We start from the raw sequence: 23,597 nt of genomic DNA, 5'->3' as shown, positions 1-23,597 counted from the left end.
GATCAAGTACAATATAAATACAGGCACTACACCAAATTGATTTTGGTGTTTGTCTTTTCATTTTATTAGAAGACAGAGATTTTTAATTCCCAACCCCTTATCTTCAAAACGAGATTGTATTAATGACATGTAATATTTTGGATTTCTCATAAGTATTGCAAATTACTCACAGAAGGTATATTCAGGCTCAAAGCTATGAATGCATTTCCCTAAGCCTTTCCACTCGTGATCTACATTCAACATTTGTAAAAGGAGAGCGCTGAAAGACAATGTGCAAACGCATCCAGAATGTACTGTTTGAAACAGCCTTTGAAAGCTGAGCTATTGCTTTACAGAGACGTTTTTAATTGTAAAATATAGAGGTGCATGAAGTAATGGGCTAATACACAAAAATGGGTTAGTAGACAAACATCGTTTTTCCCCCAACAGAACACTAGAAAGAGAACACGGATGATTAATGGCTGATAAGAAACACCATAAATTAAGTGATGCCCGGTAAATGGATTGGTTATATGGCAAGGCATATTCAGTTTCTTAACCTCTAGGTTTAATGGAAGATAAGAATTTGCCTTTGAATGTTCTTTAAAAATCACGAGTACAGAGAGGTCAGAGGAATTTTAGCGAGATGCAGAAGATGCTGATGTTTTGCAGATGGCAGTAGGAACACCTCTTCCTGCAAGAGAATCAGAAGGTTTTAATTTCAGAGAACAGCAGGGGTGAATTAGGACTCAGCACAAAGAGGCCAGAATCTGCCAGAAATCATCGTCTAGGCACACTCATGTGCTTGCTTATGAAACAAAGCAGTTTCAGAGAAATATCATGTGAGGTTCTACTTTGATGAGTACCCAAGTTATACTAAAACTGTCCAAATCCCATTGGAGAAATATAATTTGTACTTTTCAAAATCTTATTGCAGATTACAACGTTGCGATGAGTTACAGTGCACCAGGGCAACTGGTTTTCAATTAGCTTTCTATTAAATGCAAGATTATAGAATCAGTTACCCCTCTGTCGCATTTATGCAGCTCTCTATAAAAACTTCTGAATACAAGTTGCCCTGTTGCTTTTGTTTCCCCCAGTAGAAGGAAGCAGCTCTGCAAAGTCCAAGTTTACCGAATAACTTGAATTAAAAATTACTTTTTCCTCCAGAAGCTACCAATTTCTAGACTACATTTATCTTAGAAGAGCATAAGATCCAGCATGAAGCAAACATTCTGAGCTTATTTTTCCACATAGAAAATCCATTGAGGATTTTCACACAAAGCAGGTCATCCATATTCCTATTATTCACAGATCTCTCCACCAGTGAATTCTCCCACCAGATCTCAGAAGAATCTGTTGGCTCTGTATGTCATTCTGAACACACTGGGAATACACCTTCCTATATCCCAGTTCCCGACTCTTAAATACTGCATCTAAGTTCCCAAAGGATCAAAAACCAAACACACAATGTTGCTGATGTCAACATTTTTTGGTCTAGGACTCCACAGCTTTTGGATGGTCTGGCATCTTGAAAAGAGAGTAAATCTGCCATAGCTATGAGGTTTGCATTCCTTCTGTTATATTTTGGAGACAACGCTTACCATGTTCCTTACTGCTACATTTGGATTGGTTCCCCCAACTCCCCAAACAAAAGAGCAAGGGAGTTGGGTGAAGATAAGTAGAAACTAAAATGGCAAACGTATCATAATATTAAGTTTTCAACCAAGACAAGATTAATCAAAACTTAACATCCATTTCTGGGTTACTGCACATCTACAGGGAGGAAGGTCTGAGATCCATTTCTTGGGGTAGAGCCCAGCTCCAAACACTCTCAACATGTCTCTTTAATCAGTCATACTTTAATCAGATTCAGTTACATCAGAGATGGGAAGGACAGCCCAAACTCCTGTGCTAGCATTAGAGAATGCAGGGTAGGACTGACAAGGTTCAGTCATAAAGTCTCAGGCCTAACATATGTCTTCTCTTTCATCTATTATGCTTTTGAATTAAAAGAAGGAAGTGGATCAATGAAAAAAAAAATATATCCACGTCAACACTGCAAAGCTGAGAGTAAATTTACAGGACTTAAAAGCTTCAACACCTGAAGAGACTGCTGTCACTTTGTAGACTATTTATTACTTGGTTTTAGTCTTATTTATTCAGTAAAGCAACTGGAGACACTGTAAGTTGTCTGTGCCTCATTCTACAATTGTACTTAGTTTTTACATCTGTTTTTCTTCTGTCTGGTACTCAACGATACTTCAATGCTATTGTTGCTTTATTTTTCTCTTCCCTCTGAATGCAGAGCAGAAGTGCATCACCTTCACTTTACAACCTGGCTGAGCTCCTGTAATGCCACTTTTTAGACAGACTTTGGCCAGAAGACACTCAAATATACAGTCTTACAGCAGAGGAATACTAAATCAAAAACGTATGCCCTACTTCAGCAAAGCACTTTCTTAAACGTTATAAAGCCAGTAAGACAACAGCTCTGAATACTTTACAGCAAACGGCTGCAATTACTCATTTGTTTCCCATCAAATTCAATCTGCGTTGGATCTAGTCCTAAACAATTGCTGGAAGGTGTCATTAAATAAAATGAGAGGAAAACGAGGCCAATAATCTCTTGGTTTCTAAGAAATCACTGGCTGCAGCATCTGCCCAGTAAGACGGTTAAGCAGCAGGAAGAGCACGCTACACTCAGCTCTCTGTCCCACTACCTTAAAGCATGAGCACTCACCTTACCTCACTTCTCCTTGAATTATTACATTAGTAATGCAGTCAAAGTAATTACCTCAAATGTATGTACCTAGTATTACCAAACACATAGATTTGCTCCCTAAAGGATGAAATTTCAGGTCTACGCTCCTACATACCAGCATCTCAAGACACGTTCATTATTTCCACCTAGATCTTTCATTAGGGGGATAAAAATGAATGGGCTTTGCCCATTGCCCCGTGGACGTCCAAAAACTGCCTCAGAGCTACAGTCTTCAAGCTGAGTTAATCTGCGAGTGGATGTAAAATCCAGTGCATCCGGAAGATGATCAGCAACTCTGCATTTGCACAGATAATATGCAAAGCAGATGAAAGATGACTGGCAATTCCAGATGTGGCCTTGGGCACATGTGAATCAGCTCCATCGTTTCCAGATGCAAGTTAGTCTCAAGAACTCAAGTCAGATCCTCCTCACATGCACTGCCCAGCAGAAGTGTGCTGCAGAAACTTGCAAGGGCACAGCAAGCCAAACACATAGGTCTCACCAAGGGGGTACTTCATATCTCAGAGAAACCCTGCTTGCAAACAAAAGAACCTTGCAAAGTAACACAAAGTTTTGATAGGAGAATGTAAGCTCTTGGTATACAGAATATTTTAGATACTGCTTTCCAGCACATTAAATTATACAGTTTACAGTAAAGTTAGAAGTGTCTCAGAAAGGTGTCCGATGTCTCCCTTTTGTGTTTGCACAGTACCTATCACCACAGTGCACACATAGTGCTCTGAGAAATGAATAGCATGCATGTAGGAGATCTTTCAACCTCCTCTGAATGTGAAGCCAGCACTGGTAGGTGCTAATATTGCCTGCATCGAGATGGTGTCACCACACTGGTGACATTCTTAGGGCCCAACTGCCTCAGGGTAAGGCTATATGAAAAGAATTATTAATAGCTTTTCTTCAGATTGATTTCAATTTTTTGCAGCCCTTTTTGGGGTTGGTTTGCACTGAAGAATGAAATCCTGTCCTTCCCTCTCAGTCACTGTGATAGAGCTCTCAGTGCGTAGCCTGCATAAACAAAAGAAGAGAGATTTAAATGTTATTCTCAGCCACAGACATTTAGTACTTCTGTGCTATAATAAGCAAGTTATTGTATGGAAGAACTACTACTGATCATTAATGGAGCCTGAGTAACTCTAGTCTTCTCTGCAGTTCTGATGCAGCAGGGAGAGAAGAAAGGTGAAAAAAATAATTATGAGACAGTTTGTACCAATACAAATCAGAGTGCAGCTGATCAGGACTTCAGGATACGGGGACCAGTTTATGACAGACACATCAGCATCCATTACACATGAAGGGGTGATATTCACGCATGGAAACACACATCTCTATATCCAACATTTCAAGTCTGATGAAGACAAAGATTGCAGAAGATGCAATTCGTGCTGTTCATCCCCCCAGATGGTACAAACTAGTATTTGAAACAGTGTCTGACTTATACACCCTTGCTGCAGTCAAAACCCACAGAGGGCCCAGCCTGGTTCCCTGATCCTCCATCCCACCACCCCCAATTAGCTACCCACTGCCATACAGTATTGAGCTACCAGAAGTTTGCTGTGGAAAAGCCCTTTTGGACAGTCTGAAATCTGGGCAATCAAACGGGTGTGACTGCTGACACCACTATCCAGCTGCCATCAAACTAAACCACACATCTGCATTGACCTGAAGCCTGCACCCAAATCCAAATCTTCAGAAGGATGAAAAACATGGAGATTTTGGCATGTATTTGATAGGACAGTACATTCTGGACCCAACAAAGTTAAGCACTTCAATACGTACATGTACATGTAAACAAAAACTTCAGGACCAGTTTTAACAGCAATAATTTGTCTACAACAGAATCAAACATATATATATTTGATATGAAGCAGAGGTGGGATTTTAGAGAATGTCAGTTGGGAGGGGGGAGGACAAACATAGAATGGCTTATGTTGGAAAGGGCCTTAAAACCCACCCAGTTCTAACTCCATGCTGTGGGCTAGTTGCCCCCCACCAGCTCAGGCTGCCCAGGACCCATTCAACCTGGCCTTGAGCACCTCCAGGGATGGGATACCCACAGCTCTCTGGGCAGCAATGCCAAGGCCTCACCACCAAGAATTTCTACCTAACATCTAAATTATGCTATCTAATTTTTAAGCCTTTCTTTAAGAGGCACTAAGAATTTCCCCTAGGCTGAAATTACTTAGATCTCAAAGTTACCAGGAAGTTGAAAGAGAACGGGCTCACAGGACTCCAGGTAGATCTGGTTTGTGCCCCAGATCAGCAGTCATTACAATCAGCTCAGACCTCAGTGCAGCCTGGTAACACTAGGAAAACTAAAACCAGCAGAGGACTGACCAAGTGACTGTTTTATCAACAAGACTGAGGTTTGTTCCTCCCACAAACACGCGTGATCCAGTGCCACAGCTCAGAGATTAAATAACAGTGATGACAAACAAAGACACTGAGAAAGACATGAAAGGTTTCAGCTGCTCCGTGCTTCTTCAGTTTGTAACAGCACTCACTGCATTCCTTTCTTTCACCAACAGTATTGAATATTAGGGTCCTGTGAACTGCTTTACTCCTCTGACAGAAATAAAAGGTTAAAAGCACCCACTTTACTGATTCTGCTGTTCCTCAGTAAACACTGCTTGAACAATTTTGCTCTGCATTCCAAATGGCAGTGCAAATATTACGGTTCTATAAGTCAAACAAGATTAATATCCCTTTTTCCCTGCTGGAAATCCTAATAAATGCTACAAGGGTTTTCAGCTTTGCAGGTAGTGAAACTGCTGGATTCTCATATACTTTTTGTATTTGGCTTCAGTGGGAAACTCATTTTGCAACCAAATGCCAGTTACTCTCCTACAAGCAGAGCAGTAAAGCTGCCAGTCAATGGGACATTTGACCTTGCACAGCAACCTGAAAGGCACTGGTACAAAACAACGAGATCTGATTACAGTTGCACTCTCACTGCCAAATCCATTAAAGCTTATCTTTAAAATGCAATTAGCTTTTAATAAGTGGCCAACACACCAGAGGTATTTTCCAGCAGGAGCCAGACTCTTGCTGCTCCTTTCCAGCACCTTTGCATCGCTTCTTTTCTATTCATATGACAAGTGATTTAGTTAACTGTATTTGAAGTTATAACACATTCAACCCAAAACACCTACTTGCCTTTAGGGAGTGTAGCCCAGCTCCAATATCAGCATGCATTCATTCTGGTTTCAAAACTCCAGTTACCCTTGACCAATGGAAGGTCGTAACACAAAGGCACTTGGGTAAGTTTATGAAGCTGCTACAAGGACTCTGCAGGGCAGCCCCAAGATCTCCATGGTCTCACTTAGTGCACTTGTTCTTCATCCAGCACCTCTTGTGAAGAAGTCCAGCGTTCCTTGCTCTCATGCTGGAGAATGGCTTTTGGCATTGGAAAATCAACAAAACATTTCATGTTGGTTGCCTCAGAGCTCAAAAGGAAGATGAGCTTGGACAGATGAAGCAAAGATAAAAGAGTATCACAAAGTGGAATTTCACACCACACCATCTTTAATCTCATCCTTCCATGACTAAATAATCTCTCATTCCTCAATTTTAGCAAGGCTGGATGCAAAGCTGACAAACCAGTGGAAAGCCCCCCAATGGGTTAAGCCTACACCATCTTTTAAAAGCCAAACAGCAGCGTTCAGAGAGACCTCTGTGCCATAACAAACATTTTTTTCCCTGGACATAAGCTCTTAAAAGCTGCTGGCATCAGCACAAGAAGTGAAAGGCATATCACACACATCTCCTTCTAATAAATACCATTGCACATCACAACCTAGGCTGCGTACCAAACTTGAGAGTTGCACATGTGAAATGAGAAACAAGTCCCACTGGTACGTGCACTGAAAATGCTCCAAACTTAAAGGCAAAAAAAAACCAAAAAACCCTCCCACAACTTTTATTATTCTTTGAGCAACTGAGTTTGTGCTTGAACATGGTGTACTTGAGAAGCATGTAAGATGCCAATGTCAGCAAAATCCCCAGTGAGTATTAAGTATCAGACTCTGCAGAAAGCAGCACTGGGATCAGCACTGACTTCTGCTTTGGAAGACACATCTATGTAGAACACACGGTGGATCTCCCATTCGTTGCTTCCCATTGTTTTAACCAACAAGCCAAGCTCTCTGCTAGTGGCAGAGTGAAGAGTTTTCAGTTCTTCTTTTCTATGTCCTGATCACTTCATACATGTTCAGGTCCCTGTGTGAAAACCCCATCTCCCACCCAGAAACCACCAAAACTGGTGAATTGTTCTGGTCAAACTATGAGTGTTTCTCACATCCCCGCAACTGCTCTACAACTCAGCTGAATTCATTCCTGTAGGGAACAGCTTACACATTTTTAGATTATATTTAGCTTTGCACAGGATTCAGACTCAGTACTGTAGCTAGCAGCTATTGCCATTTGGCTCATTTTATGGCCAGGTTTAGACACCTTCATGAAAAGGAAAAGAAGGGGCCCTTATCCCTTGAACCACTATGATATGGAGATCTGATTTACAGAAGATGAGGTTTTGTGTCAACAATTAGTTAGAGACGCACATGGCAATTTGAACACATCTAGTTACCTCCAGGGTGGAGGTAAAGTGGATTTTTTTTTGTTTGGTTGAGATTTTTTGCATTTATATTGAACCAACTGATCTGATCTGGTTGAGGGATATGAAAAAATAAGAGTTGCTAAAAGAGGGGCTACGAACATCAAAATCCCTTTGTTCACATTGTTCTCTGCTCCATCTAAATCAGTTGGCCTAATGACGTACATGTCCCTCCCTCCAACCCCTGCCCTCGCTTAGACCATCCTGAAAACAGAAGCCCTAATAAAATGGACACTTCCAAAAACAACAAGATTTTGTACCATTTCATTTGCAGCTAACCAGAGTTAAGATCACCTGTAGGTTTAACACCAAACCCCTGAAATAGAGACTAAACAAAGCTTAATAGTTTCCATAATTTCTACTCTGCCCTGGTGAGGCCTCATCTGGAATACTGTGTCCAGTTCTGGGCTCCCCAGTACAAAAAAGACAGGGATCTCTTGGAAAGAGTCCAGCGGAGGGCCACAAAGATGGTGAAGGGACTGGAGAATCTCCCCTATGAGGAGAGACTTAGGGAACTGGGTCTGTTTAGCCTTGAGAAAAGAAGGCTGAGAGGGGACTTGATCCAGGTTTATAAATACCTGAAGTGTGGGAGCCATAGTGGCGAGGCTGGTCTGTTTTCAGTAGTGTGTGGGGACAGGACTAGGGGAAATGGGCTGAAACTTCAGCACAGGAAGTTCCGCACGAATGTGCGCAAGAACTTCTTTACAGTGAGGGTGACGGAGCACTGGAACAGGCTGCCCAGGGGGGTGGTGGAGTCTCCTTCTCTGGAGATATTCAAGACCCGCCTGGACGCCTACCTGTGCGACGTGGTGTAGGGAGCCTGCTTTGGCAGGGGGGTTGGACTCGATGATCTCTAGAGGTCCCTTCCAACCCCTACAATTCTGTGATTCTGTGATAATGAATTTAACTGCTCTGGGAAGTGACAAATCCATTTGCTAAGCCAAAAAGTTAAAGTTCAAGATGCCTTGTCTAGAACACTGCTGTATGTGAAATAACCAGCTTCTTCCTCTGTTGCAAAACACAGTACAGCCCTAACTGCGTGTTTTATGAGGCTGAACAGAGTTAATCCATATGGACATATTACAAAACAGGCTTATCACTTTATAAGCTGGACACAGAAAAAAAATGCTGACCTTTTATACAGAATAGAGAAATTCACCGAAAATCTGTATTGGTTCCATAGAACATCGACCCTTTCTCAATATGTGCAAACAAGAGCTGCAAAAGGAAGCAAAGCAGAAAGGTCTGATTGACAGAAAACTTTGGTGTTGGTGTTCTTTTCTTTGTCAGCACCCAAGTCTGCTTAGTTTACAGCCAAGCTTTGTGTATGGTAGCTGCAGAGCTATAAAAAGCTTTGCCAGCTGAAAAATAAGAGAAGATATTACTAAACTGAAAATATCTAAGTCATTCATCAAAGTGTCGTGCTGTCTGGGGAGAGAGATAGCAAGCGTCTGGGCCTCAAAGAGGAGGTTAAAAATCAAAAGCATGCTCATGTTGTGCGGAAGGACGTGGTTCAGTGGGAAACACTGCTGGTAGGTGGCCAGGTGGACTGGATGATCTTGGAGGTCTTTTTCAACATCAGTGATTCTATGATACAATGACTCAAAACCCCCTGGGCAGTTAAAACAGCCATTTGTCTCTTCGCTCCCTTGAAGTGGATTGAAAAAGCAAAGTAGCACAAAGAGGTGCCAATGGAGAATCATAGGAGAGCAGTGGCTTGCTGCAAGTTGATGGGCTAAATCTTGGTTACAACAGTTACCATCACTCACACAGGGCTCACACTGGGCTTTCAGACAGATGTATTGAGCTCAAGGGTTCTCAGGCATAAGTCTTAACAGTGGAATAACACTGGGGCACCAGACCCTCAGCAAAGTGCGCCTACTGAATAGCAACATGACTTACATTCCAGTTTATTTTCTTATTAAAGGGAAAACTAATTGGTTACTTCAAGGTTCTGCAGAGACCGAAGAATTATTGACGGATGTGAGGAGGGGAGTGTGAAGGGATAAATAGAATATGGCGAACATATTACTGCTGTGCATTAATATGAAAAACCATTTTTATTGTGTTGAGTCCCATATGTTGCACTTTACATTTTGAAATACACGGAACCATCTGTAATTCTTACATCCCGTGGCGTGCTGCACACAAGCTCATTTATAGAAACTGTGGACTGTGCTCGATTGTGTCAGCAGATGAAACAGAACAGAAGCAAAGTATATGTAAGAAGACAGAGTAGATTAAAGGTCAAACTATGCAACTCAGGTCATTTTGTGAATGTATAAAATGAGCTCCCCTACCTAAGTCCACCACAAGCCTATAAAAAACCCACTTTTGATCCTCACCAATTTCAGTATAATTCAAGTGACAAAGATGAGGCAAAGCACAGTTATTTTTATATAAAACTCTACCAGCGTGATACCTAAAAATAGAGGAACTACAATTCACGTGCTGCTCCTACTAAAGCAGAAGTCTGTAAGAAAGGTGATGTTAGTCTGTAGGTCTTACAGGTATTGAGATCACAAGGTCCCATCTGCTGTGGAACACTTCATAGAATCACAGGACATCCTGAATTGGAAGGAGCCCATAAGGATCAAAGTCCAACTCCCTATAAGAAGAGACAAAAGCACTGAGACCCAACAGTCCAGACCATGAGCACGCAGCTTCTCATACCAGCAAGCTTCAAGTCAAAGCAACAAAGTTCCTGACCAGTTTCCATTTCTTGATTCTGATAAAGTGACGGGTTGTTGCTTTTTTCCCCTTCTTTGTAGACCTCACCTTTCCTTTTCAGCACTGAATTAACACTGGTAACAGCAGGATGAGTGTACCTCCGGAGGTGGCCACTAGAGAAGCCAAAGACAATTCAGTTTATGTTCCATTTATTCAATATCAAGTCAAACTGAATTTGCTCCAGGTCATCCTCTGCCACAAAACACTACAAAGCTGCTGAAATCCATCCCTGTTAGAACCCAACTACACAGCAAACACATCTTAAATCAAAACCAAGCCACAACATTTTACTCTTTGCTTTATCTTGTGGGTGTGCCCAGCCTGCCAGCACCTTCAGCTTGCTGGGGGTTTCAGTTTGCTCCAATTCATCTCTACATTCTGCAGCACACAATTTCTAATGCCAGTGACATGTAGCGTCCTGCTACTCATGCAGGACAAGGTTTGGACGTGGTGGAGTGAGAACTGCTTACAGGACCATTCCCACACATAACAAACTCACTCTTTACGTTCAGTATCCAGACTGCTTCCAAAGTAATCAGCTGGAGGTTTGCCATGTGTATCACTAGATGTAATAAGTGGGAACGCTGAACAAGCTGTAACACTCAGCCCTAGATCCATTTTAACTACAACAATATCAATTTTCATAGTATTGACTGAAGAGTTCATTAGTTAAATGCAATTCTTATTCAAGTATCACCCACAAGCTCACTCCGCTCAATGAAACAAGAGCTATGTGCAGCCTTGGCTCTGCCCATACACCAAAACACACGTGGTGTTAAGAATTAAGGCTTATCTTAGAGACACCACAAGATAGAAGGAAAGCAGCATAGGCAGCTGCCAAACTCACAAAATTCCACAATTTAAAGGCAATTTTAAAGGCATTTTTATGATACAAACTGCTCAGCAAACAAGTACTTCGGTCCAAGCCACATTTTATTCCTGTTAGTGCCACAAGCATAAACCCAGCATGTATAAAACCTGCCTGCGAGATACTTCCAAGCCCCTCATGACATTTACAGGCACCAAAGGCAAAACAAGCACTGATGCTTGCAGGGTCAGTGATTCCATCAACACAGGCAGAGGCATTACGCTCACCTAGGCAGCATTAGGATTCCTCCACTCTTACAAGCTTTTCCAGCTCTACTGTCAAAGCACTGACTGGATCCCAAAGTAGAGAGAAACTGTGTTAGCAGGAGATGATGCAGTGGGACAGGAAGGCAGATGGCTGCCTGGTGCTGCAATAATAAGAGGGGCTGGGCTCCAAGCTGGGGAAGCAAAGGGACTTCTGCATGCCGGTGCCAATACTGGGAGCACTAGCAGACTTACTCTGGGCTTGATTTGATGACCAGGCCATCATCTCACAATCCCAAACTGGAAAGGACCTGCAAGATCACCGAGTCCAACTCCTGGCTCCACACAGGACCACCCAAAATTCAAAGTGTATTTATTAAGAGTGTTGTCCAAATGCTTCTTGAACTCAAGCAGCTTTGGGCCATGTCAGGTCCAGGACAATGACTTTGCAGAGAACTTCATCTCCTATGATTTTATTTAGGATGGACAGCACTTGGAAGATAATTCCATTATATTACAGTAATCTATTTTACATTTACATTTTCTTAGCATATTTCATCTATAGATGTTGAAACATTTTGCGTCATGTCTATTTTTGTAAGCACAGACAGTGATAGATCTGGAAATGAGACAATGAACTGAACCTACTCATGTGAAGTCACACACAAAATCTGAGCAACGCATTGCAGATTCTCTGCTTTAGCTGGGGTTGGACCAGATGGACCCAGAGGTCCCTTCCAACCTCAACTATCCTGTGTTTCTGTGTGTAAACAGCACTGGTAAGTAGGACATCTTCCCCTGCACACTCCCACTTTCATTGTTTTCTGTGTGGAGACTCTCTAGGTCAAGTGTTGCTTCAGTGTACTTAAGAACCCACAGCACTCTTAAATAAACAAACAAAAACCAGAAACCAAACAGAAACCCAACCACAAACAAGAAAGCCACAACCAAAACAACAAGGAATAACATCTCCTCTAAACTTTGCTGAAATACAGACTCCCCCCCAAAAATAATTGGACGGTCTCTAAACTCTGCCCATCTCACACTCTGGGAAACATGAGCAGATGGGAAGTCGACAAATGCTGGGAGTTACACAGCCACACAAAATCTCTGCTCCCACCACCCACAGTGGGTAAATGTCTACTGAGACTGTTAGCCAGCCAGCAGGAGACTTCAGCTGTAAGAATATAATGTGTGGGCTTAGAGAAAAGATTTAATAAATTGAAGGAAGAATCTGCCTTGATTTGACCTTGCTGACACATTTCGGATGCACTGCCACTTGTAGCAGTTGCTAATTTTGTCTAAATGCAATCATTTCACTCATCCAGCTAATTTTAGGCTGATTTCATCCATGTGCGAGGCTGTATCATCTCGTCTCAGCTGCAATGGCAAATTACTGACACCATGCTCAAAGAACCCTCGATCTGCTTAATCCTGATCCCCACGAAGCTGAAGGATAAACCAACCTTCTGCATCTCAATGATGTGTGCTGCAGTAGACTTCAACACCAATGCAGAAACCCACAGCAATTCTTCAGATAGTTTCATTCTTACAGCTGCAGACCAGTAATTCTTTTTCCATAATTCATTATGATGCTTTCCAAGGTGCACAGTGCATTAAAAAAATATACGAAGTGGATAAGACGTGTCTTGTCTTTCCTCTTAGGATCTGAGTGCTAAGATAACTCTCTTCTATGCCGAAGACAGGCTTGTGTCCCAATGGGTCCAGTACTGCTGCCTTGGCAGCAGGTTTCTTACCTTGACATGGCCAAAGCTTTCAGTAAATCCTCTGGAACCAACGTGCACTTGGATCCTCGTAGTGTGGTCCCATTAGTTCTCTGTGGCTGACATTTTCAAAAGGAACTACTTTATGAGACAAATAAAACCTGTGATGAGCTCTTGCTTCTGTTATATCTACAGTTGTTTTGTCACCTGAGAACAACTGCTATTGCCTTTTAGGGCCACAATCACCCTGAGGAGAATCGGAGGGTTCCCAAGACCTGCTGTTGAATCATTATGAGCTGAAATAATCCAAAACACAAAGAAGAGCAGTGCTGGAATTATACAGAAATATGAAGTACATCCATCAGCACAGAGGAAGCATAGGTGCTTCTGTTTTCCCAGGTTCTTCCTATTGTCATGTGATTTAAGCTAAAAGACTTTCTTGCACATGATATCTCCAGTGGTGCAAAGAAAGTCGCAGACATAACTGATTGAACCAAGTCCCAGGGATGGAACCCAGTCATGCCTTAAATGAAAGTCAGGTTTATCCTCTAAATTTTCCCCAAGGTATCCCAGTCAAGAAAGACCTTATGCAGAATGAACAGAATGCCCAAGAATTCAAGAACATGAGAAAGCCATTTGCTATCGCTGCTTACTATAGTGCTCGTATCCTTTACATTACAAATCCAGCTAACTACAGAGTAAACAATGAGCAAAGAAAAGAAACAAGTGCAAATTTATGACCAGTTTATTCTCAGGTAGGTTTGGGAAATAGATGAGCTTCTCAGAAGACAGCTTCCTTTTACAGGTATTGAGGGTGTCAGAGAGGACCTGGCAGTAGTGACTTCAACATCTAAATGAAAGCAGCTTTGACATAGCAGTCAAGTAAAGATTTGGATCGATAACCTCACACTGTTAATCCATCTGTGGTTCTGCAGGAGGGACGCAATCAACTCTGTTGAATAAACCACATATGAACAAATGGCCATCAGTCATACCTCAACCACATACGGACTGGTTGAAGTGTCCCACTTCAGCTGAACACAGCTAATTCCTTATTAAACTGTTATGAACAGCCAAGAGAAGCCTGTTTGGAAAAGTATGGGAAGAACATCTGGATGTTTACAGTAATTCCTAGTTATATAGGGGCACCACCTCCCTGTCCATATCCCTTACCATAGATGTCAGCCACATCTCTTCTCACTAGAATGCTCTGAAGATGACATATTGATGACTGTCTGGCCTGTACTGACAAAGGAACATAACATAAAGAGCAAACATCTGGGTGGGCGAAACAGGGTGCACCAGAGATTATTTTACCTCCAACAGAAGTAGTTTTCTTTCCTTCTTCCACACAGACCCAAATTCCAGTTAAGGAACAACACTGCCTTTCAGTGATGGGAGAACTCTTCAGAAAGGCACTAAATGAGAGATTTTTCTAGAGTATCCTTCCGTGGAAGCCAGATCAATTTAAGAAATGTGATAGATCTCTGCAGTTATATGCTAGCATTTCATAACATTGAGAAATAGTCAAAGTATTAATGTTTCAGCTCAAGCTGTTACATGTAACGCCACTAGAAATGTTAGCTATGTTACTCTCCAACTACCATTGAATGATGAAGAGAACCAGGCAAATGCCGAAGAAAAAGCTCTCTGAACCATGAGAGCAAACAACAATTCATCAGCATTAAGAGTCAGTTGGCAATTCCTCTTCACTTCTGCCTTGCAAACATTTATTGCCTAAAGATTCAAGCAGGCTGCCTATAAAGTAGTTCTGTATTTAATAAAATCCTGCATCATTGTGTACCTCTGTCCTCTGGGAATGCTGCAATGGCACTTGGAGATGGCAGCTACACCAAGTAGAAGTTGTAATTCAGTCTACAGCCCAGAGGATGATGCAGGAGGCAGATCAGAAGTCACCAGCCCACCAGCTATCAACACCATGCTTATTAGTTGCAGATTTGCAATACTGAAATATGCTAGGCTGGTATTGGGTATTTAGGAGAAATGCTCTCTCCTGACCTTTTCTCCCTTCATTCACTGGGTGACTGGAACAAATGCTGAAGGCACCTCTTGCCGACCCAGGCTCTTCCAGCACTACCATCACCACGACAGCAGTGGGTGGATGGAAGTGAGGTGTTCAGCTACAAACCTATGGTTATGTTAGGCTGTGGTTGGACTTGATGATCTTCAAGGTCTTTCCCAACCTGGGTAATTCTACGATTCTATGATTCCATGAAGGACAAAGTCAACACCAAACCAGAAGGCAACCACTTGCAACTTGCCTTGAGCTGTGTCTAGTTTGACACACTGCGAGAAAGAGGTTCTTGCACCTCCCTTGAGCATTTCCCAGGCTCTGGGCCTTGGGGATGGACACAGATGAATATGTGGATGGGCCAGGGCATCCACTACACAAGCCAAGTGCCTTCTGCCAACAGCCCACTGTGACATCCCTATAAAACAGCCACCAGCACATCACATAGGGTATCTCAAGTCAAAAAGGACCCAGAAGAATCATCAGACCCAACCACACAGAACCACCCCAAATCCACCCCTATGTCTAACAGAGCTGTCCAAACCTCTTGAGCTCAGGCAGCTTGGAGCTGTACCCACTGCTCTGGGCAGCCTGTTCCATGCACACTGCCCTGTGGGGAAGAGTCTTTCCCTCACCCCCACCTGCCCCTCTCCAGACACCTGTCTTTCCCTACCCAAATCCTCACATCACAGGGTGACACCGGGGCTGGCACCCCACCTCCATCACCCAGCGAGCACAGGGCAGTGTGAAGCAGCACCTACCTTGTTGAGGTGGGGGTTCCTGGTGATGTCGTAGCCTCGCTTTTTGACGGCCAAGGCCTCCCGGCGGACAGCCGGGCTCCCTCCCGCCGGGCTGCCGCTAACCCGGGCGGCGCTGAGCAGCAGCAGCCTCCGGCCGGCCCCGATCCCGGCCACCCGCAGCAGCCGCCCCGCCGCCCAGCCGCACAGCGGCTCCATAGCTCGGACCTGCGGACGGGGACACAGCGTCAGCGGACACGGGGAGCGAGGGCGCGGCCACAGGGCGGGCCACACGCCCAGCCCGGCCCGGCCCAGCCCGGCCCAGCCCAGCCCGGCCGCGGTGAACCCAATCCCCGCGATTCCCCCCGCTGAAGCGAAAGGAAACCCAGGAAGCAGATCCCCATCCGACCCCGCGGCGGCCGCCCCTCCTCCGTTACCTGTTAAGGGCTCAGCCGGCGGCGGGGGAGGAACGGGGGTGTCCGCCTGGGCTCCGCCTTCGCCGGCTGCCTGAGGGCAGGGGAACTGCCGGCCCCAAAAATGCACGTATGGAAAGGCATCGTCATCCCGCACGTTCGTTTCTCGGACGTTCTCGGATGCTGCTCACCAGGTAGTTGCGAATGAGGCCTTTGCTTGGAACCATGAGAACAGCGTTTTCTGAGGAGTTCACAGACCGCTCACCCACACCAAACTGAAGAAAATGAAGTTATCTCTCCTCATTTTGCACATTCTCCGTTAGTCTTAATAAAGAGCTTCATAAGAAAAAAAAACCCAGACCCATAATGTGAAGGCCCCACAAACCTTGTTCCCTTTTAGCATCCGTCTTATCCTGGGAGCTGAGATACCCAAACCTATTTCAGCTCTCAGAACCTCCCCTGTGAGCAGTCCTGAAACACCCAGGCATCACTGTGTTGGCAGAAGCAACAAAAAAAACAGGGAAAAGCAGAAGATAAAAATGGATCTTAGTAGCTAAGACAGGCAGAAATGAAGCAGGCAGTTACCTGTGTCAGTTCTCCCCCCAAAAAATGAGTTATCTTTTAAAATGGCAGTCTCATAATCACTACTGCTTCATTCCGTCTTCATATAGATGCTACTCCATACCTGCGGCCCTCCTGGAAATGGCAGGCTTGCTTTAGGTGGAGGACACTCCAAATTCTCTTTCCATTTGTGTTCACAGAATCGTTTTGTGTTTAAAATCTCCAGGAGAAGGACAGAACTTTGTATATGTCTAAATGTTACCACAAACTGGTTTATACAACACGCAGAAGGTTTGTTTGGGGTCCATATGCTCAACAGCCTTGCTATGAACTCCAGAAAGAGCACCAGTGAGTCTGTTTAACCTGCTTCATTAGCTTTTGCATTGTGAATTATCAGGAGTCAAACCCACCATGAATTACAGCATTAGGAAGAGAGCTGGAGGTGATGTGTGGTCTTTGTTGCTGCCTCTTCCATACACCCAACTGATACAGAGACAGGATTTCCAAACAAGCTATGGAGAATGGAAAGGGAAAGAGAATTTCAGGGCTGGGTAAGTTCTCTTGTTCTGATGCTGTAAGTGGATGGAATAAATAACATGCAAGGATTTTAGACCTGCAATGAGATACGTTTCCAACTTGCTGGAAACACAAAAAGCTATAAAAGCACCAAATATATCCATTATGTGTTTTTACTGAGGATGCTGAATGTTGTCACAGAACGTTTTCATTTCCACTGAAATAGTCCAGTTTTTCAGTTTCATATTCAAAATAATCAATTTTGATTAAAAAAACAACCAACAAACCCAATCAGTTATAAGAAAGTGATTTACCGAAATGAGATTTTTAAAGAAACTTTTACAGTGTGAATTTCCTTTTCGTGTTGGATTTACCCCATACAACACGCTGTAAAAGCAAACAAACCCAAAGTTCCATCTGAAATGAATTAATTTAGATCGGCCCAAATAGGAACCATTTTTTACTGGCCTTTTAATACTGATGAAATAATACCTCTTGTTTTTAGAAAAGGGGAGGGCATTGCTGCTTTCTATATCTACAAACCATGTAGCGTCCCAGTCCTCTAAACCTTCTGATAGACACTATTTACTTTTGTATCAGAGGAGAAATGGACAACTAATACCTATTAAAGTCAAGGTATGAAAGCACGGAAGTGCCCCAGGGGGCAGACACCAATAAAGAAAATAAATGTATGGTCTGTACTTGCTTGATAAAGGATGGGGAAACTGTAGGAGGAGAAAACAAAACTAGGAAAGGTCTTTCCCATGCTATGGGGTGATGGGCAGTCTGACAGCTTTGGGCTGATTCAAAATGACTGTGAGAGATCTCATTTCCTGACATTGGACCTGAGTGGGGGAAGGTAAATGGGGAACGTCATCAGGATGGGCTCCAGTTTTCTGACCACCAGAGGAATCCGACTCTGCTTCTTCATGTTCCCTAAGGTGCCTTCTCAGAATTAGGGAGCTATGGCTTGTTGTATGAACACGGGCAGAGCATGAACTGCCCATAAGCTTGAATACAGTGAGCTTAACTGAATGAACTCACAACGATGGAAAGGATTGCAGATTTTTACTCAGTTTTACTCAAAATAAATCAGCTCCTGCCTAATACTGTTCCAAAGCACAGCAAAATAAAGAGCCTTCATATCTTGCACATATCTTGCATATCTTGCTTGTTGGACTGTGTAAGGTTCTGACATATCTCCAGGCACTCTTCAAGTCAAGATAATAATTCTATCAATTCAGGACCAAGAAAATATCACTTCTGACAGTTCACACACAGCTTTATGGTTTTGTTATGACCCTCGATCCAGCACTGGTGGACAGAAGATAGATGTACATTTATAGGGCAGTTCATCCAGCCTCTGTCTTGTGGCTCAGCTTCCTCTATATCCTTGGGACAGAGCTGCCGCACAGTATGCACTCTATACAGTTTATGTGCAAGAGGAACAAATGTAGGCAGGGAAATGGAGACATCACTTGCTTTGGGCTACACACCAGGTTAAATGGCAGAGACTGGCATTCCCATACTTACAGCTGGTTAGCAGAAAGCACATGGCGGGAGGGAAGCAGGGCTGTGTTTCAGTGTCTTGTTTCTAAACAGGCTACAGAAATGGCTGCCAGTAGGGCCTCCCATGTGTGTAGGCACACGTGCCACAGGAAACAAGAGCATACATACATATAGTCTTTTGTCTCTTGCTATTGTATGGACCCTCTCACTTATTTCCTTTGGCTTATATTTCGAGTTCATACACCTCTTGCAACAGGAATAGATTGATTCTTTACTAATGTAAAGATAAAGGCTTTCTTTGAAGCAACCATCTCCCCACTGCCATGCAGATACTTGCCAAGAAACTTCTCATTTTTACCTCCCGTTGGTTGACAACAGCCTTCAAACTGATTTTTCATCTTGGTGAGAAACGATCGCATACACCGTGTTCCCAAAATTTACCTGCCATGGCAAAACAAAGCTTGAATCTGATATAGACACTTTATCTCCACAGATGCGCGGTGCTCACTGTCAGATGCAAGCGAATGCACTTTGTATAACACGAAGCTCATGAATGTGAATTTGATTGAAGCGAGGGTTAAATTCCTGATTAAAAAACTAAAAATATAAGTTACAGAGAAGCTATAAAAGCAATGAAACGCACAAGGATTCAGCATTAAACTCATAGGATTTTATTTAAGCTATTTTTCAGCAGCAGGAAGGAAACAATGGTCTGTGGAATGGGATTCTATATACACTCGGGGACTTGCTTTTTGCTACAGAATGCAATTGAAATTTCAAAGCATGTTATAAGAGCTAATTTATTCCCCCAGTAATTTAAGAAATTTCTTTGTGCTGCTGCCTTGCATTTAGCAGTTTGACATCAACAAGAATGCCAATGAAATCAGCTTCCCAATGGATGAATCTCTGCCATATAAAGAGGGACCGTATAGCGTCTATTCTTCTACAGCGTTATCTTTCCTCTCAGGAAATGAATTGAGCTGCAGCTATAAACTTACATTGTAGTCTTTTCCAAACCACACGCCCTGACAATTCTTGGCATTGTGCAGCTGGTTTACTCCATTTTGCAGAGACTGTATACTTGCTATTCATGCAGACTTTTCATTTAAATTCACTGTGACACAGGAAGGCTTCCCACAATAGGGGCTGTGAATTTGATCAAGACCTTTCTCTACTACAAACAGTGGCAAGAAAACTAAGTGTGTAAAAGATTCTGGAGCCCAATGGACCACAGATAGCTATGGTAAGCTCCTCATATATAAGAAAACATCTTCACCTGCTGCAGTATTCTTGTTCATGTTGCTGAATAAAACATATATAAAGATGCATATATATAGAAAGGGAGCACCTCTAGTGCTTAGACATAAGCATTAGCTTATATGGGAAAGCAAATGCATTCTAGATAAACACTTATTCAAAGCAGAAGTTCTGGGCTTGCTCAGCTTGCAGAAGAGAAGGTTCTGGAAAGACCTCATTGTAGCCTTCCTGTACTTAAAGGAGCTTATACACAGGAGAGGGACTGACTTTTTTTACACAGTCTGATAGTGAGAGCACAAGGGGGAATGGTTTTAAACTAAAAGAAAGGAGATTTAGATGTTAGGAAGAAATTCTTTACTTGGTGGTGAGGCTCTGGCACTGCTGCCCAGCAAAGCTGTGGTGCTCCATCCCTGGATGTGCTCAGGGACAGGTTGGATGGGCCTTGAGCAGCCTGAGCTGGTGGAGAGCAACCAGCCCACAGCAAGGGGTAGCAACTGGCTGAGCTTTAAGGTCCTTTTCAACCCAATAAATTCTATGATAATAGGAAGGTATGGGTTTGATATGTACAGAATACACAGGCAAACTTGGTCAGTGGGGTTTGAAGGATCTACTAGGATCACAGAATCACAGAATGGTTTGGGTTGGAAGGGATCTTTAAGATAGTGTAGTTCCAACCCTTTGCTATAAACAAGGACACCTCCCTCTAGACCAGGTTGCTCACAGCCCCATCCTTGAATGCTTCCAGAGAGGGGCATCGTGCGAACCTTTTCCAGCTACAAGAAACTGTATACTTCATCATCAGTCCACAGAGATTCACATGTCAACTGGATGCAGTGCCACAGAATCCTTCTGTTCACCAATAACAAATACAAGACATCAGGTGACTGACCAGTAGCCACAGATGATCCCAAGACCACCAATTCCTGTACGGTTATAAAAATCTTCAGTATTGCAGCCTGTCCCACAAGGTAAATTTCAAAATCTTTTTCTGGAATACTAATATGCTCTTGTGCTAAGTCCACATTGTCTGATGGACATTCCAGATGAAGGAACATGCACAGGATTCTTGTTCATGGTCACATACTCAGACAGTGATGGAGCTGAGAACTGAATCCATATGTCCTGGCTGTCAGTCCCTTGTTCACTTGTTCATCTATCACTGGCTCTCTTTGTCACAGTTTATTTCCCTGACTTCTGCTTTTATGATGTTATTCTTCAGTAGTGAGGGATTTATCTGTCATCAAGACAAAACCCATCTGCATCATGCTAGTAAAACCTTAATCAGACCTTCTTTCCTGGCTTTGATTGGTTCTAAATGATAATGACGATGGTTTGTACTTACACCTCTTAAAGTGAAAAATGAACATAAAGATAAAGACACTTCAGTCAATAAATTTTCCTGTCTTGTCTAACATTTATTTTTTCTTTCTTCTCTTTTCTTGCCATCTTACTACTAATGGCCTGAGCATGGCATTAACCCCGTAATGCATGTGCATGACCCTCAGTGTCTAAATACCTGAAGAGAAATCATCAGTACAGAAAGGAAAACACATTATTTAACATCTTGATTTCTAAGATCAACAGAATCAATTTATAGAGAAACACGTGTTTATAACTTGGATTTATTTAACAATTGTATTGTTTATATGCATAGGTTTTAATCTTCCTCTTCTAGAAGGTGTTACATGCTTTACAATTAGCTTCAATAGGACTGGAATACTGCTGTGGTGCAGCTATACATTTTAGCCAATTTTAATGCAAAAATAGTTCTCAGTACAGTGCAAGAGTGCATTTTTACATTTAGTATGGTGAAAGTAGGCGGATGATCTTTTTTCTTAGAAGTCAGATTGTCGTTTGAAGAAGCACAATTGACCTTGCATCTTGTAATGTGCCATAAGCCTGCCCTGATCCCTTATTTTTGCTGGAAAACTCTGAGCCACTGAAAGATTCCATTAAGAATATGGGTTAATAAAAATGGTGCTGAGTGAGACTTTGCTAACCCACAAAATGATGAAATATCCTGATAATGCCTTGTGATATTAAGGAAATCAAGAAGGCGATCAAAGACACAGACCATGAACAAAAGCCATTACACGGGTTACTGAGGGGTAAAAATGATTGTGCCAGCTGATCCATCCACGTGCATCCCCAATCACTGCTGCTCTGAGGCAGTTTGAGGCAGCTTAATTACAAGTGAAAATATGCTGCAGCAATCTGAGTTACCTTGAGGTGAGCAGACAGTTGGGCTTACCCACTTCACTCTTGCATCTGCCATGGCAACGTGAACACATACACGTACAGCTGCTGTGCAGTGAAGGTCACAGTTTATGGTAAGCAGAATTTTAATGGTCCCTTCCAGCTCTGAACCAGTAAAATATTTACAGTTATATTAGTGTTTGCAGAAGAGTTTGGCCAAAAGAGGGTTTGGCAATGATTTGTTGCCACAAAAGTAGGAGTAATGTGTTCCTGAGCAGTCTTCTTTCATTGAACAAGAGTGCAATTAACACTTTATCAGTGGAATTATTTTAAGTCGCGTTCTGACATTGCTGCATCTTCTATGGAATCGTGAGTCTATATAACGAAGGGAAAAGCTTTTAATGAGGGATGATAATTTATACTTCATATTCATTGTCTTAGCTGAAATGATATTTAAGATTTCACTTAGATGTCTGAAAAAGCAACTTCAAAGAAATTGAAGTTTCAGAATACTGTAAAATCAGAAAAATACCCCAAATTTCACAGAGGAGATATATTCACCCTGCTCTCTGTGACCAGCAGACATCCCTTCCATTCCTAGAAAGAGAGCTTTAGGAATGCCAAGTGGAGCATTTTCCATGTGCTATATTTATGTATGACTCTGTCCTCACCCCAGTCCCAAAGATTATCTTATCTTCCTAATAGCCAAACCTCTAATGTGATCTGTAGTAAGAGGAATCACAAAATCATATACTGGCTTGGGTTAAAGGGCCCTTAAAGACCACCTAGCTCCAGCTTCACTGCCATGGGCAGGGCTGCTACCCACTAAATCAAGCTGCCCATCCAACCTGAAGTGGAAAAACTCACCTCTTTGAGAATTTTCAATCTCTGATGTCCATATGGCATGAGGTTCTTTCAGGAATTCCCTTTAACTCAGCTGTCTGCAGTATGTCAGCTGTGTGATTAGCAACCAGCAGCCGTGATGGGAAATGGCAGGCACCACCTCCTCCTAAAATCACCTGGATCAGCAAGCGTACTGTTTTTAAACTCTTTGGCAAGGGGTAAATGACTGCAGCCCATTTAGGTCAGAAAAATAACAGCTCACGGAGAGCTGTAGCCTCCTCCTTTACTCCCCTGCACTCAGTTCAGTGCTGCAGACCTTCCTAGGGGTGTATTGACAAGGGTCAGGGCTGATAAAGAAAGCAAACAAATGGAAAGTGAGAAGTGGCAGGAAAGGTCAGCAGCAGGGCAGGGCCTGCTGGTATCATTGGAGCTGGCTGCTGGCCTGCAGCAAAACCATGTGTAACTACAGTCAGCGTCAAGGCTTTGTGTCCTATGCAGGGATAAAAGAAAAAAGGGTCAGATTTCTTACATTTTGGAGCACAAAAGCACACTATTTATGTAAGTATAGCAGAAAACATTGTTGGTTTTCTCACTAAATAACCCCTTTTGGCAATACTTTTTCATTTAACGCCTTTGTT

At 42.8% G+C, this 23,597-nt stretch overlaps 1 protein-coding gene across 2 annotated transcripts in view; it reads right to left on the bottom strand.

Annotated features, from left to right (window-relative positions):
* Window positions 1–16,235, bottom strand: part of ME3 (malic enzyme 3) — a 107,722-nt gene extending 91,487 nt beyond the window's left edge. Inside the window, exons 1-2 of one of the 2 annotated variants that reach the window (XM_072326858.1) lie at window positions 16,102–16,235; window positions 15,689–15,892 (exon numbers count right to left, since the gene is read on the bottom strand). In XM_072326858.1, coding sequence (XP_072182959.1) covers window positions 15,689–15,883 — 195 coding nt within the window. In that variant the 5' untranslated portion in view covers window positions 15,884–15,892; window positions 16,102–16,235. Of the gene's footprint in view, window positions 1–15,688; window positions 16,023–16,101 lie in introns of those variants that run through there. The other variant, XM_072326857.1, reaches the window with a different exon arrangement.
* Window positions 16,236–23,597: the final 7,362 nt, after the last annotated feature.

Source organism: Excalfactoria chinensis, chromosome 1 (genome assembly GCF_039878825.1).
Source record: "Excalfactoria chinensis isolate bCotChi1 chromosome 1, bCotChi1.hap2, whole genome shotgun sequence".
Classification (NCBI taxonomy): Eukaryota; Metazoa; Chordata; class Aves; order Galliformes; family Phasianidae; genus Excalfactoria; species Excalfactoria chinensis.
The sequence above is the reverse complement of the archived record's forward strand: the minus strand, read 5'-3'. Positions and strand labels throughout refer to the sequence as shown.